The sequence below is a fragment of the Mesocricetus auratus genome, unplaced genomic scaffold, assembly GCF_017639785.1.
Source record: "Mesocricetus auratus isolate SY011 unplaced genomic scaffold, BCM_Maur_2.0 Super-Scaffold_100021, whole genome shotgun sequence".
NCBI lineage: Eukaryota > Metazoa > Chordata > Mammalia > Rodentia > Cricetidae > Mesocricetus > Mesocricetus auratus.
Genome location: NW_024429202.1, coordinates 9006086 through 9022888, shown reverse-complemented (window position 1 = coordinate 9022888; position 16803 = coordinate 9006086). Strand labels below are relative to the sequence as shown.

At 41.3% G+C, this 16803-nt stretch overlaps 1 protein-coding gene across 4 annotated transcripts in view; it reads left to right on the top strand.

Moving 5' to 3' along the window:
- Positions 1-16803, top strand: part of Supt3h (SPT3 homolog, SAGA and STAGA complex component) — a 342544-nt gene that overhangs the window by 247548 nt on the left and 78193 nt on the right. For all 4 annotated transcript variants that reach the window (XM_040729632.1, XM_005072308.4, XM_040729633.1 and 1 more), the window contains exons 7-9: positions 10259-10334; positions 14813-14925; positions 16020-16127. In XM_040729632.1, coding sequence (XP_040585566.1) covers positions 10259-10334; positions 14813-14925; positions 16020-16127 — 297 coding nt within the window. The remainder of the gene's footprint in view (positions 1-10258; positions 10335-14812; positions 14926-16019; positions 16128-16803) is intronic.

Genomic DNA, 16803 nt, shown 5'->3' with positions numbered 1-16803 from the left:
TTGTTGTTTGTTCAATTTTTAATAATAACCTTTCATTAAAGAGGGCATTTTATCCAAAACAAGAATTATTTTACTGTGTATCTAATTTTTCCCACTACTAGCCTAATAAATGCAAATGAAAAACCTTAAACAGGCATTTCAAATACATTCTTATAATAACTGTGTTTTTCATTACAAAACTAGCTTAAAATACATAGAAAAGATTTTTTAAAATTCCTTTAGTCACATGAATTAATATTTTTTTATTTTAGAAGCAGTCTTATTTACATGCCAATTCCCCCATTCCCTTTCCCTCCCATCTTCCATGCTACCCACCGACCCCCCCAACCCACTCCCCACCCATTCTCCAGGGATAGTGAGACCCTCCACAGGGGATCATCAAAGTCCATCACATCATTTAGAGAGGGCCCAGACCCTCCTTCCCTCCATTATGTGGGCTACAATTCTATCCCTCCATAAGGAATTTGCTCCCAAAGTCCATTTGTGCTCTAGGGATGACCACTGGCTCCACTGTTAGAGGTCCCATAGACTGCCCTGGCCTCCTAGCTGGCACTCACAGTCAGAGGTTCCCCAGCTTTATGACTAGGGTCTCTGTGCTCTCACTAGGTCAGGTCAACTGTTTCTATGCTTTCTCCAGCACGGGCTTGGCTCCTTTGCTCATCCCCCCACACTCTCCGCAACTGGATTCCAGGAGTATGGCACAGTGTTTGGCTGTGAGTGCCTGTTTCTGCTTCGATCAACTACTAGATGAAGGTTCTAGGAATGGCAACCAAGGTAGTCTTCAATGTCATTATAGGTGAAGGGCATCAAAGGCAGCCTCTCCACCACTGCCTAGATTCTTAATTAGGGTCATCCCTGAGGATCCTCTAACTTTTCCCCTGTGGCAGACCTCTCTCCAAACCTGTACTGCCTCCCTATATCAAGACATCTCCTTTCTTGCCCTCCCCTATTCCTCTCCTGTCTCAGTCCTCCTGTTCTCCCCCTTCTCTCCCTCACCCTTTCCAACCTCCCTCTTCTCCCCCCACCCCCATTCCCAGTTTGTTCAGGGGTTCTTGTCTCCCTCCCTTCTTTGGGGGATTGTACATTCTTCTCCTTGTTTCCTAGTTTCTCTGGTGATATGTGTTGTAGGCTGATAATCCTTTGCTATATGTCTTATATCCATATATGAATGAGTACATACCCTGCTTGTCTTTCTGTGACTGATCCATTTGCCTATGAATTTCAAGATTTCATTGTTGTTTTTTTCCACTGAGTAATACTCCATTGTGTAAATGTACCTCATTTCATCCATCCATTCTTCAGTTGAGGGGAATCTAAGGTTGCTTCTGGGTTCTGGCTATTGCAAATAATACTGCTATGATCATAGTTGAACATATGCCCTTGTTGATGAATGTGCATTCTTTGGATATATGCCCAACAGAGGAATTGCTGGATCTTGAGGTAGACTGACTCCCATTTTCCTGAGAAACCCCAATACTGATTTCCAAAGTGGTCATACAAGTTTGCACTCCCACCAGCAATGGAGGAGTGTTCCTTTCTCCATATCTTCTCCAACTTAGATTGTCATTGGTGTTTTTTATTTTAGCCATTCTGGCCGTTGTAAGATGGTATTACAGAGTTGCATTTCCCTGATGGCTAAGGATGTTGAGTACTTTTTTAAGTGTCTTTCAGCCATTTTAGATTCCTCTATCGAGAATTCTCTATTTAGTTCTGCACATCACTTTTTAATTGGATTGTTTGGTGTTTTGGTAGCTAGCTTCTTGAGTTCATTGTATATTTTGGAAATCAGCCCTCTGTCAGATGTGGGGTTGGTGAAGATCTTTTCCTATCCTGTGGGCTGCCATTTTGTCTTACTGACTGTCCTTTGCCTTGCAGAAGCTTCTCAGTTTCAGGAGGTCCCATTTATTAATTGTCAATCTCAGTGTCTGTGCTACTGGTGTTATGTTTAGGAAACAGTCTCCTGTACCAATTTGTTCAAGGTGCCTACCACTTTCTCTTCTAAGAGGTTAAGTGTGGCTGTATTTATGTTGAGTTCTTTGATCCATTTGGACTTAAGTTTTGTGCATGGTGATAGGTATGGATCTATCTGCAGTCTTCTACATGCCAATATCCAGTTATGCCGGCACCATTTGTTGAAGATGCTTTCCTTTTTCCATTGTACAACTTTAGCTTCTTTGTCAAAAATCAGGTGTTCATAGTTGTGTGGGTTAATATCAGGGTTTTCAGTTCTTTTGGTCTACCTGTCTACTTTTGTGGCAGTACCAAGCTGTTTTCAGGACTATGGTGCTATAATAGAGCTTGAAGTCAGGGATGGTGATGCCTCCAGAACTTGCTTTTTGTTCTAGATCTTTCAGTTGTTCTGTTAATTCCCTAGTGTGACTGTTCTCCAGTTTCTTCATGTGGGCACGTGGTACTATGATCTTTCCTCTTAACACTGCTTTCAAAATGTCCCATAAATTTGGGTATGTTCTATCTACATTCTCGTTGAATTCTAGGAAGTCTTTAATTTCTTTTTTATATTTTCCTTCACCCAGGAATGGTGCAACTGGGCATTGTTCAATTTCCATGAGTTTGTAGGCTTTCTGCAATTTGTGTTGTTGTTGAATTCTAACTTTAAATCATGGTGATCCAATAGGATACAGGGGGTTATTCCATTTTTTTTTAATCTGTTGAGGTTTGCTATGTTGCCAAGTATGTGGTCGATTTTAGAGAAGGTTCCATGTGGTGCTAAGAAGAAGGTATATTCATTTGTGTTTGGATGGAATGTTCTATAGATGTCTATTAATCACAATTGGGTCATAACTTCTGTTAGTTCCTTTGTTTCTTTAAGTTTCTGTCTGGTGGTCCTGTCTAGTGGTGAGAGCAGGGTGTTGAAGTCTCCTGCTATAAGTGTGTGAGGTTTTATGTATGATTTGAACTTTAGTAATGTTTCTTTTATGAAATGTGGGTGCATTCGTATTTGGGGCATAGATGTTTAGAATTGAAGACTTCATCTTGATGGACTTTTCCTGTGATGAATATGAAATTCCTTTCTTCATCTCTTTTGATTGGTTTTAGTTTGAAGTCTAATTTGTTAGATATTAGGTTTGCTACACCAGCTTGTTTCTTGGGTCCATTTGATTGGAAAATCTTTTCCCAGCCCTTTACTCTGATGTAATGTCTGTCTTTGAAAGTGAGATATGTTTCTTATATGTAGCGGAAGGATGAATTCTGTCTTCATATCCATTGTTAGCCTGTGTCCTTTTTTAGGCGAGTTAAGACCATTGACATTGAGGGAAATTAATGACCATTGATTGCTGTTTCTTGTTTGTTTTAGATTTGTTTGTGGTGGCGTTATTGTGTGTGAGGTCCCCCCCCCCTTACCTTTTGGTGTTTGGTAAAGTGAGATTATCTATTGCCTATGGTTTTGTGAATGTATTTATCTTCATTAGATTCAAGTTTTCCTTCCAGCACTTTCTGTAGGGCTGGATTTGTGGATATGTATTGTTTAAATCTGACTTTGTCCTAGAATATCTTGTTTTCTCCATCTATGGTGATTGAAAGCTTTGCTGGGTACAGTAGTCTGGGCTGGCATCCGTGTTCCCTTAGGGTTTGTAGACTATCTATCCAGGACCTTCTGACTTTCAAAGTTTCCATTGAGAAGTCCTGTGTAATTCGGATAGGTCTGCCTTTATGTGTTACTTGACCTTTTTCTTTAGCTGCTCTTAATATTTTTCTTTATCTGTAAGTTCGGTGTTTTGATTATTATGTGGTGAGGGGACTTCTTTTCATGGTCCAGTCTGTTTGGTTTTCTATAAGCTTCTTGTACTTTCATACGCATATCCTTGTTTAGATTGGGGAAGTTTTCTTCTATGAGTTTGATAAATATGTTTTCTTTACATTTGAGCTGTATTTCTTCACCTTCTTCTATACCTATTATTCTCAGTTTTGGCATTTTCACAGTGTCCATATTTCCTGAATATTTTGTTTTAGGGATTTGTTGGACTTGAGATTTTCTTTGGTGGATGACTGTATATCCTCTAGGGAATCAACACCTGAGATTCTCTCTTTGATCTCTTTGGTTATACTTACATCTGTAGTTCCTGATTGTTTACCCAGCTTTTCTATTTCCAGCATCTCTTCATTCTGTGTTTTCTTTTTTTCTCTTCCCTTTTTTATTTAAGTTAGAAACAAGCTTGTTTCACATGCCAATCCCAGCTCCCTCTCCCTCCCCTCCTCCTCTGCCCTCCCGACCAGGCCCCCCCAGTCCCCCACTCAGTCTCCACTCTGATCCCCAGGGAGGGTAAGGCCCTCCATGGTGGATCTCCAGTGTCTGTCATTTCATCCAGGGCAGGGGCTAGGCCCTCCCACAAGAGTCCAGACTGAGAGAGCATCCTTCATTGTGGGATGGGCACTCAAAGTCTATTTGTACGCCAGGGAAAATACTAACCAAGGCCCCATAGATTAGTAGGCCTCCTCAATGACACCCACATTCAGGGGGTCTGGGTCAGTCCCATGCTGTTCACCCAGCCATCAATCTGGGGTCTAAGCGCTCCCACTTTTCAGGTCAACTGTTTCTGTGGGTTAAAACAGCCCAGTCTTAACTTCTTTGCTCATCAGTTCTCCCTTTCTGACATTGGATTCTAGGAGTTCAGTTCAGTGTTTAGCTATTGGTGTCTGCCTCTGCTTCCATCAGTCGCTGGGTGAAGGTACTATTTCCCAGACTCTCTGGTAGTGGGATTGTATGCTGGTACTCCCCTGATTCATGTCTAAAATCCACATATGATTGTGTGCATACTGTGTTTTCTTTATTGTTTCTATTTCGCCTTTCAAGCCTTGAACTGTTTGAATTGTTTCCTTCATTTGTTTGGTTGTTTTTTTCTTGACTTTCTTTAGATTCTTTAAGAGATTTATTTCTTGAAATTTTTTGGTTTGTCTTTTCCTCCATTTCATATATTTTGTTTATTTTTCTTCTATTTCTTTAAGGGGTTTTCTCATTTCTTCTTTAAGGGTCTCTATCATCTTCATAAAATAGTTTTTAAGGTCCTTCTCTTCTGCTTCATCTGTGTTGGGCTTTTCAGGTCTTGCTGGTATGGAGTCCCTAGATTCTGGTGGTGTCATATTGGTCTTTCTGTTGTTGAGTGTGTTCTTATACTGTTGTCTTCCCATCCCTTCTTCAAGTGGGTGCCAGTGGGGTCTCTCCCTCTCTGGTCTCCCGGTGGTGTATATGGGCCAAGACTTCAGTGTCTGCAACTCTGGATGGTCTGGCCTCTCATGAGATTCTCCTCACTCAAGCAGAGGGTGGAGGGGTGCCAAGAATGAGTTGTGGCCAGACTCAGGGGTGGTCCTTCCTGCCTGGGTCAGTCTACTCTACAAGGGGAGCGGGCCCAGGAAGATCCAAGGAGGGGATGATGGTGGGAGTTGGGGCCCAAGCAGAGCCCACACTCACCTCAAGCAGAGGGCACAGGGCAGAGGGGGGGCCAAGGGTGAATTAATATTTTTTGATCCATAGGTTTCAACCAAAGTTGAAAAAGAAAATCTAACTGATACAATGTGGCTGCAAGTTAATGTGACAAATACTCTTGAGTGTTTTCTCAGTCAGTGGTGCTTTGTATTCAATCACTCATTTACTCTCATATAGAATTCCTTCTAGATCTCTGGGTGCCCTGGAATCCATAGCTGTTCATCAGGAAGCTTCATTTGATGCTCGAACTCATTCTTAATGCCTTTCACACCAAAATTACTGTATTATACAAGCCATTCTGGATGAAAAATTAATACTACTAGAACCTGTTGTCTTTGTTTTAAACAGGCCATGAAATGGAAAGTACACTGTATTCTTATTGTTCTATGAAATCTATGGGTCAAACCAGTCAACTTTTGGTTTCAGGACTGTATCTTTCAAGAATATGAATTATTTCACTGTTACCATAATGTGTGTGTATGTGTGTATGACTTCTGTAAATCAAGTAACATAAGCTCAAAAGCAAAGATTTCCTTCTAAAATATTATTTTTATTCATTTATTTATTTATATCATTTGTATTTAATTACTTTAATTACTGGACATGACAATACATAACTATAATCTCTACACTCTAGAGACACAGACAAGTGTTCCAGGCTAGTATTGTCTACATGTGAGACACTGATTCAAAACAATATAAACAAACAAACAACAAAAAGAAAACATTTTTTTCTGGTTGTAATTCAAGAACAGTTATGTGCCTAGGTAGAATGACCCAGAGCCAGATCAGGTTTGTATTGGGAGAAGTGGTGGGTAGCCATTTGTACTTGAATTTGATGCAGTGTCAGCTGGGCACTTGTTTAGCTTAGGAGGCAGAGCTGTGAACTGTGGACAAAGGAGGGTCTTTCCATATGCCCGGGCCTTCCCTATACCAGGGCCTCTTCCTTTTCTTTGCTTTTCTGTAAGGTAGTGGTTACCAGGATAGGCTGTGAGAGGAAAGACCTGTGGATGGAATCAGCCATCTACTGCAGAAAAATGAGTGTTCTGTGAAGTGGAAAAGGAACTCTTCCATGTGCTTTAAGGGAGTCTCTCCTGGTATGGTAGGTAACCTACTCAATTACAAGCTGACTCAGCAGGCAGAATGCATGTGTGCTTCTGTGTGTGTACATACATGCAGGAGAGTGCGCACATGTACTAGAGTTCTGAGGTTTCCCGGCAGCTCCTGAGATAGACATGCCAACCTGTCAGACGTCACCTTACAAACTGATGTAAGAGGGGTTTTTCAGTGCTGGGTGTGCTTTACTGCTGTGTGCTTCTGCACCCAGACAACGAACACACAGATTAACACAGATGGTACCAAGTGTTGCCGTGTTGAGTGCTACCACCAGCCACTCCAGTTGAGGTTTCTGGTCTGTCATCTGGTTCTGATCCAGTGTAAAGGAGAGAGCCAGGGACACAATGCTTTTCCATTCAGAAGGGACTTCACTTTTAGTTGTGAAAATTCTAAGGGTAATCAAAGTAAGGGTTTTTTTAAATGTGTCTTTTTGGGATAGAGACAACAACAGATAAACTTTTATTTGGGTCTTGAAGCTATGTTGTGTTATTCTGAGTTACTCAAGAAAAATAGACGTCATGTGTGTTGAGAAGCTTCCAGGAGATATGCCAGCACATAGCTTCTGTAACCTTTGAGCATGCTTCAGTGAAAGCATGTGAGGAACGTGAATAGAGCTGTGTGCCGCATACGTCACCCAGATGCTGTGGGCTGTGGCGAGCAGTGACTGTTGCTGCCCAGGGCGCTTTTCAGAGACGCAGGCAACCTGTCACTGAAGTACTGAGTCTGTTATGTTCAAGATACTGAAAAAGCCGTTCTACATAGTTCCGCTTGGATGCAGGTACTGGCTTTCCTGTCTTCATTTAGGTAGGCTCCAGAAAATGACCTAGCATGGAAATCTGCCTTCACAGTTCTTTAGACAATGACTAGGACAGACTGAAACTTCTTGGTACTGAGATCGGTAGCTGGTGACATAACCATTCCCTCTTACCTTAAGTGGGTGTGGGTGTGGGTGTGGGTGGTGCTTAGAAGACTCTAGCAATAATAACTTCAAAGGCAGTGCTTTCCAAATAGGCTCTTGTTTTGTTGTATAATACCAAAAGCTTTAATTGGAGGAAAAGTGAGTGTGTTGTGTATTTTTCTGAATGTTGGAGATCAATGTTGTTTGGTACCCAAGGAAATCAGGTCATATGTGGAACTGGCCTTGAGAATGCAGAGCCTGAGCCATCTGCAGATGACCTGATGCTCATGTGACTGTCTGAGCTAAAAAGAGCATTGTGTCACTGAGACCACCCATGAGCCAACAACCATTGTTCATCAGTTCTCACTTTGGGGATTTGTGCTTCTAATACTCTAAAAACATGAGGCGTTGGTGAGGAGTGGGTAGTTGCTTCCTTGCTTGGTTTTTTGAGAGAGGATCTTACTGTACTCAAATTTGTGATCCTCCCGCCTCAGTCTCACAGGCTGGATCACCGGCGTGTGTGAGCATACCTGGACAATCCAGTTTTGTGACCATATTGTATGACCAGTTAAACTTGAGAACTCCCTTTAGAGATACAGGCTTGCAGCCTGACACTTTGTTTGGAAGGAGCCAGAACGTGACGGGATCACACTTCCTGCCATGGTTCTCACAGTCAGTGCACGCTTTCTGGGAAATACATGGGTCAAAGTTCACTTGTAGCTGTGTCTCCATCGACTTCACTTTTGATCCCAGAGGCTGTGTTCTCTGTGTAGCGGAGACACTGTACATCATGCTGCTGTATTCAGCTGGTATTTTTCCCAGACAGTTCTTTGGTACCCAGATTAGAAAAGGTTCATCAGTGCACCCTGTAGAATGCACAGGCATCTGAAGGGGGAAGCAAGAGGAAGTGGGATTAGGGCACCACAGAAAACAAGAGCTGTCATTATTTAATGTATGGACGGTCTCTTGATTCTTTTAAGTAGAACATCCTTTTAAAATCTGCTGACCCTGTCTGGGATTCATATGATGTGGCCATAATTCTTTAAATTCCTGGTCTTAGACTGTCCCACAAGGACATTGGAATACAAAACTGTAGTATAGTCTAGAAAAGGCTTTGATGATACAAATACACAGCTTCTGGCAAATGGCATCTCTCCTCACCACAGTGCCCTTATCTTCAAAATGAAGAGACTTGAACAAGATTCACTTTGAGCTGCCAGTAGCTCTAACACACTGTGCCAATAAATCTTCCCTGCAGTCAGCACCCAGCGTTGAGTGTGTGCTGTGTGCTAGACACTGGTTTGCTCTGATGCTGCTCAGATCAAAGGGTGCTGCTCATATGCTAAAGGAATTGGGAAAAACTGAGAGGAGCAGCAGAGAAGGAAGAGGCAATTGATAGTGAGGCTGTTAGGGAGTAAAGAAGCCAGCTGTAATAATGGGAAGCCCTCCACGTGTCTGCATCTTCAACAACGCCTCAGAAGATGAAGAGAAGGAGGAGGGGGGGGGAGGAATCAAGAAGAACAATGCTTTCAAGAAACCCCACCCAGTAGGTGGTCACTTTTTCCTTACTCCAGCTCTTCTGTCATCAAGTGACAAATCTGTGTACTGACTATTCCTCTCACATCAGACATGAAAGAAAAAGGAATGTGGCCATTAGAAACATTGTTCTTGAGTGCGCCCACAGCTATGAGAAAGAACATTTCAGAAAGTCCTTCCACTGCAGAAAAAATGAAATCTCAGGGAATTTTTTCCCTTTGCTGGTTAGATGTCCCTTCCAAGAAGCACCAGGCTGCCTCATCTCAACCTGCTCCCCTTACCAAGGAAGCGGAAGTGGTCATAGCCTTTGCCACCAAATCATGGGTGAAGTATAATTATGCTACCTCTGTGAAACAATGTAGGAGCAAACATCTGCTGAACTGAATCAAAAAAGCCACGAATGCAGCTAGCCCAAGTTGTGACTCATCCATGGACTCAGATTAAAGGAGCTGTGTTGTGTTTACCTTTTTCCTTATTTTCTTTGTAATTGAGAAGATTGCCTTTGTTAGCTCTGGCACTGTGTTCTGAGGGAGAATATATGGATTTCAGGCATTGACTCCTGTGTTAGCATTGCCACATCACAACTGTAGAGGGGCAATGATGGTTAATAATGGTTTTGATGTCTGCTTTGTCCTCCCTGCACAGTTTGCTTTTGTTTTAAAAAGATGGGCTAAATAGAAATCGTTAGATATGTATTGGCTAAGTAATTAAGTCCTTGAGTTTTAGCTTCAATAACAAAGGGACAGAAATTATATAAGTTTTATTTCCAAAAGAAATAAATTTATGACTTATATTTTTTACTTTGTAATATTTGTCTTTTTTTCAAGTATGTGTGTGTGCTAGTGTGTGTGTGTGTGCTTGTGTGCGTGCGTGCGTGTGTGCATGCGTGTGTGTGTGTGTGTGTGTGTGTGTGTGTGTGTGTGTGTGTACATGAATACAGTGTCAATGAAAACCAAAAGAGGGCCTCGGATCTTTGGGAACTGGAGTTACAGGTGGTTGTGAGCCACCAGATGTGGGTGCTGAGAACCAAACTGGGGTCCTCAGGAAGAGCCATATACTCTACTGCAGAGGCATGGCTCCAGCCCCAGCACAGCTTGTCATTGTTATGCAATATATTATATGTCTGTCACCATACTTCACTGCTTTCTTAGATTAAGGTATGGAACATGGTACATGAAACCTAAGTTTCTATGATGGAAATGTATGATAAGATTCTGTTTTCTTTAAAAACTTGTTTTATATGACTTTCTTTTTTTGTCCATTAGAGAGCAGAAAGACAGACTCGAACTATGGATTCAGCTCAATATGCAGAATTCTGTGAAAGCCGACAGCTAAGCTTCTGTAAGTACACACTGAACTTCACTTACATATGTGTTCTTTAGAAACTGATGTATTCAGTGTATGATTCAGCCTTAGAATCCTTACAGCAACATCATCTGCACTGGAGGAGCCTGAAGATTTTGCTATGCTCCACTATTATACAATCACTCATGTTCCACTGGTATTCAACCAACCATGTTCTACTATTATACAATCAACCATGTTCCATTGTTATACCAACCATGTTCCACTGTTATACAGTCAACCATGTTCCACTGTTAAACAATCACTCATGTTCCACTGTTATACAATCAACCATATTCCACTGTTTTACAATCAATCATGTTCTACTATTATACAATCAACCATGTTCCGCTATTATACAGTCAGTCATGTTCCACTGTTATACAATCAATCATGTTCCACTGTTATACAATCACTCATGTTCCACTTTTAATCAATCATGTTCTACTGTTATACAATCAACCATGTTCCACTGTTATACAGTCAACCATGTTCCACTGTTATACAATCAATCATGTTCCACTGTTATACAATCAACCATGTTCCACTGTTATACAATCAACCATGTTCCACTGTTAAACAATCAACCATGTTCCACTGTTAAACAATCAATCATGTTCCACTGTTAAACAATCAATCATGTTCTACTATTATACAATCAACCATGTTCCGCTATTATACAGTCAGTCATGTTCCACTGTTATACAATCAATCATGTTCCACTGTTATACAATCACTCATGTTCCACTGTTATACAATCAACCATGTTCCACTGTTAAACAATCAACCATGTTCCACTGTTAAACAATCAATCATGCTCCACTAGTATACAATCGATCATGATAGGAGATTTGAGAGCATATGCATACACAGAAATCTATGGGATTATTCATACAGACTTTAGTCAGATCAGTTACTTTTTTCTTACTATTCTTACTTCACTTCCCCATTTCTTAGTCATGTTTACCCAAGTACAGTGTTGCTGACTGTACTGGCCCATTGTGAACATTAATAGTCATGACATTTAAAAGCTCCCAATATTAATTCTAAGCCCTAAACTCCCCTTTATGCACTCTCATGCTACCACAAAGTAACAACTCGGTACTGCATTTCATTTTGTCCTTAGCCTTCTACTGTAGTGTGCGCTAAGTGCTAGCCAGCCAGTATCATGAGTCAGTGCTCTTGCCACAGCAGTCACAGCAGTAAAGTCAGTGCCTTCCCATCACTGAACGGCAGTTGCTGAAAAGCACTTAAGACCCTCACAGTGGATTAGATTGTGTATCAACAGCCCAGTGATGACTAAGGTTCTTGGGCTAAAGGTCAAAGAGACAGTGCGATAAAAAGTCCATTTAAAAATATGACAAAGTCGCACATGACCCTGATCTGAGAAGTTATAGAAACAATGATGTCTTTAAATGAAAAGCAATTGTGTGTTCATGATAATATGGACAAAGAACATGAGAACAGCATTTTAGATCATGAAGTGCAAATAAATGACACATTTCAAATAGCACTATCCCATGCAAACATCAGTAAGATACTTGAAAACATGTTTTTGGAAGATTTTTTTCTAACAAAATATATTTTCCAATCTGACTAACAACTTGGCATCAGACATCTGTGAAGCATTAAGTAAATGACACTTCAGATCATGGCAATTTCAGCAAATGAGAGGGTTTTGTATGGTAATTTTGGGGTTTAAATACAGCATTCAGGTATTTTATAAGCATAACTCTCCATCTCATAAAGTAACATTTAGTGCAGTTGGACTATTTTTTAAATCATATTTTAAACTGAATTCACAGGGACAAATGGAGTGCTCCTGCACACAAAACTGATGGCCTTAGTCTGGTAATACATCTTCTTTTGAAAATTAGATTTTGTTATTTCTTTTCTGTTGTTGAAGTGAGCACAAAAAAAACTATAGTAGATGAAACTTAATATTTTTCCTTCTGATAAAATTACAGATTAAGCAGTATATAATGCATAATTTTCTTTTGTATGTCGGAGAAAGCATTTTGGCATTAAAAAATATTTGCTCATACAGTATCTGCAGGAGTCTCATTATGAACCCTGGGTGGAAGAACCTGTTCTCTATGACAGAAATACCAAAGCTGAGAGGGCTCATCCCAGCAGATCCAGAAGCCAGCCCTGGGCAGGCATGGATGGCATTGGGATTTTTGCAGTCTGCTCCTTCTGATAAATTACCAGGACATTGGAACTTTGACCTGCCCTGTGCCTTTTAATGATCTGTTCATGGCAGTCCCTGGGATCACTGGTGTTGTGCACACTGGGGTGACATCCACATGCACACTGTGACATATGGACACATGATTGCCATACACTACACAGACAGATATTAAAAAGTAGTAAAGACTGGACTCTAGAATTTCACTGAAGAAATATATTTTTGCTGCTCAATGGTGGCACACGCCTTTAATCCTATCACTCAGGAGGCAGAGGCAAGCAGATCTGTGAGTTCGAGGCCATCCTGGTCTACAAAGTGAGTTCCAGGACAGCCAGGGCTACACAGAGAGACCCTGTCTCAAAAAAACACAAATGAGCAAAACAAACAAAATATAGATCTGTAATCATTTGGGAATTCGTTATAGAAATAGATGTGGCGAGTCTGTTAGCACCAGGTGTTTTCCTTTCTGAGAGTGCAATGGGTGCTTACATTTCCACATTCTAAATGCTTACAGAGGCACTGCTAACTCTCTCACTTGGGGCGGAGATGTGGCTGAAAACTAACACTGATCCTTTCCTACCTTTAAGACCGTTTGCTCAGAGCAGTCTCGTGCACATCTGCGATGCTAATGCTCTGTCAGAGGAAGGTGGGATAAGGTCCATTCTATTGTCTTGCCAAACTGCTGCCTCTTAACTTGAACTTGAGAAGTCTTCCACAGATGCTGGACAAGCACTTGGGAGCCGTTCCAGCTTGCTAGCTAGATGGAATGCTGCCTGTCAGTATGTAAAGGCGGTTACTTTAGAGAGATAGCTGTAAGGAGGATTATCATAATTCTGCCACATTTGACAGCTTTGGACATGTGCTTCAATAGCAGGACTTCATGTCTTGTGTGATTTATTTAAAAGAAAACTTTCCTGTATGTGGAATACATGAAAATTCTGACTAGAGCCAAACATCATGGAGACTTTGACAGACCAACAAGGCCAGAGTAGTCAAAAGGATAATCAGGGAATTTTTTTTTAAATTCTCTTACAGACTTGATAAAAATCTTTACTATCTGCCTTTTCCCCTCTAAATGACTGCTTAATTAGTAATGTGTAAGCAAGGTCCTATGTCACTTCTCCTCTGCTTAGTACTAGGACAATTACAGTATTTGGTGATGAGTAGTTTTATTTGGGGCTTTTTTATTTTGTTTGTTTTTCAAGACAGGGTTTCTGTATGTAGCCCTGGCTGTCCTGACACTTACTCTGTAGACCAGACTGACCTCAAACTCACGAAGATCTGCCTGCCTCTGCCTCCTGAGTGCTGGGATTAAAGGTGTGCACCACCATCCAGCCAATTAGAGGTGTTTAATGAAAGGCTGCATGCTGCTTCTTTCCATATCTGCAAGATACGATTGGAATCCAGGCAGATTCTCTATCAACAAGAACTTAGACTGTGGTCTGAGAAATCTGTGCACACATGAAATATATGTGGTTACTTCCATAAGTGATGTAAGAAGTCTACCTTTGTCCTGATGGTCAGAAGAGTGATGGAAGAGCAGACAGAACACAAGGGACGAGACTCAAGGCCAGCTCAGTTTCCTGCTGATAAGGGCAGGTTGCAGTGAGTTTGGTTTGGAGTCAGGCCTAAAAATTTGAATATATCTATTGTCAGCAAAGACACAAGTACAGGTTATCTCAGGCCAGCAATGGTTTGTTTAATTATCAATTCATAATTTTGAGCCTATTTTAGTAGTAGGCACATTTTGTGAAGGATTGAAAATGCAGTTTCTCTGTATTCCTTCATCACAGCTTTTTCTTCCAAAATTTTATTTCTGTAAGAATAAAGTTGCATGGAGAAAGCAGCTTTTCTCTGATAATAGCTAAAACTCTGGCCAGTGGTAACATATTCTAGAGCACTGTGAGAAATGCAGTGGTGAAAGGGTATGGCGTGTTATGCCGTCCACCACAGAGGGACTAGAGGGTGTAAGGTACCCCGTTATCCTCTGCACAAAGACTAGAGGTTAGAGGGTGTGACGTGCCACGTTATCCACCGTAGAGATACAAGATCCAAGGGCATGCGGATTTGTGGAACGCAGCCATTGTGTTGCTTCTTAACCAGGGTTACCAACTTCGATTTCTTTAGAGAGAAAAAAAAAGTAGATGTTAAGAGAACTTCACAAACATTGTTTCTATGGGTGTTACTTCTTCCATGCAGTTTTCAGAAGTGTTTCCAATTTCTGACAGTCATACAAAGCTACAACACACTGAAAATTAAAACTTTTCACTTTCTTTTTAATTAATAGCCAAAAAAGCTTCCAAATTCCGAGACTGGCTGGACTGCGGCAGTATGGAGATAAAGCCCAATGTTATAGCTATGGAAATTCTGGCGTACTTAGCGTATGAAACAGTGGCACAGGTAAGTGTCTGAACTGTCGGTCCAGCTGCTCCTGCTGACCTCTCCTCCTGGGTCCATGGTCCACCCTTTACTCTACCTGCTACCACTCCAGCTGGAATGAGAACAGCAGCGCAGTTTTCTCCTGAAACACATCCTATTCTAGAAGTTAGCTCAGTTCTGTTTCTCTGGGTCACTAGTTCTCAGGGCTGTAAGTTTTGGTTTTGTTTTGTTATTTTTAAGAATGCTGTTTCTATACCTGCACAAACTTAATCCAGTCTCCATTCCAGCTCATATCCAGCAGCACTCCTACCCAAGGAGCTTCTGACAGTGATGGCTTCTAAGGGAGGGATAATCAGATTTCTCTAGGGTTGTCCCCTGGTGGGTTAGCCATGCCCCAGTGGGTGGCCCCACTCCCAGGAGTATTGAGTCAGCACAAACTGGACTAGGGTTATTCAAACAAAAAAGGAGGAGGATAGGGGGAGATCTGGGAGGACTTAGAAGAGTTGGGAGTGAATCTTAGCTAAATACTTTGTTGGTATATATGAAATTCTTGATGAGTTAATAAAAGTGTCTGTTCCTTCAACTTTATCCTAACTATATATGGAATACCCACTTTTTCTCAATGTTGAAGTCTTGCATCCTCAACAGATGTTTTAAATAGCATGATTCTGACTTTTGGTACAAGTGGCCGTCAAAGTCTGTGACACCTTTTATCTCTGGAGACACAGGGGTGTGGGATCATGACACTCCAGGTGTGGTCTCCCCAGGTGTGATCTCTAGTCCACAGGCTCAGCCTCATGTTAGCCCATTTTGAGAATGGAAAGCCCTAGACTAGTCTTGGATCCCAGGGCTCACAGTCCAGAAATCCCCATTTAAAATGTCCCACTGCTGATAACAAAACCAAGTTTGAAAGCTACTCCCTTAGAAAATCAAACATGTCATCTGTGATTGTGAATTGGTCCCCTCACAGTCAGTGAGAGGCTGTACTCATGTCCAAATGGATGACAGACAGTATTTGTATCATTGACCTTCTGAGGGTGTACTGATTGCCTCTTCTGTGGTGTTAATGATTATTTCCAGCTATGTCACTATGTTTTTGTTCCCCTGTTCTCCAGTTAGTGGATCTGGCTCTTCTTGTAAGACAGGATATGGTATCCAAGGCAGGGGACCCCTTCAGCCATGCCATTTCTGCAACCTTCATTCAGTATCACAACTCTGCTGAGGTGAGTATCAAAGTCAGAGGAGAGCACAGCTGTGTGTTTGCTGCATGTTTATATTAGTTCTTATTTGGAAAACGTTGTATAGAATGCATAGACTTTACTCAGAGAATAGAATGCATAGACTTTACTCAGAGAATCTTAATACGCTGACCATTCCCACAAATGGTGATGGAACATTTGCTGTGCCAAGACCTGAGGGTCCACTTGATATGATTACTCTTTTCACCCTTGGACCCCATTTTTTTAAGGAATACCATGGGGATTGGGTGGGGGTTGGGAGGCTGGTGGAGGGACAAGGGAGGAGGGATGGGAGAAGGAGCTGGGATTGACATGTGAAGCATTCATGTTTCTAATTTAAATAAAAACATATATTGAGGAAAAAAGAATGAATTAATAAATTAAAAATGAATTCTTTTTTAAAGAATGCTTGTCGTTCCTAGCCCTTCAGTGACAGATAGTAGCAGATCCTGTCTCATTTTGAGGCATGTTAAGTGAGTAACTGGTCTGTATAATTACATGACAATGGAGAGAGCTGTTTGTAGCTTAAATGATGAGAGTTGGGGTTGGGCTATAGATCAGTGGTATAATTCTTGCTTAGCATTCAAGAAATCAAAGACCCAGAGTGAGCTGGGGGCCGGCAGGTATTATTATCATGTAACAATTGTTAACATTTACTCAT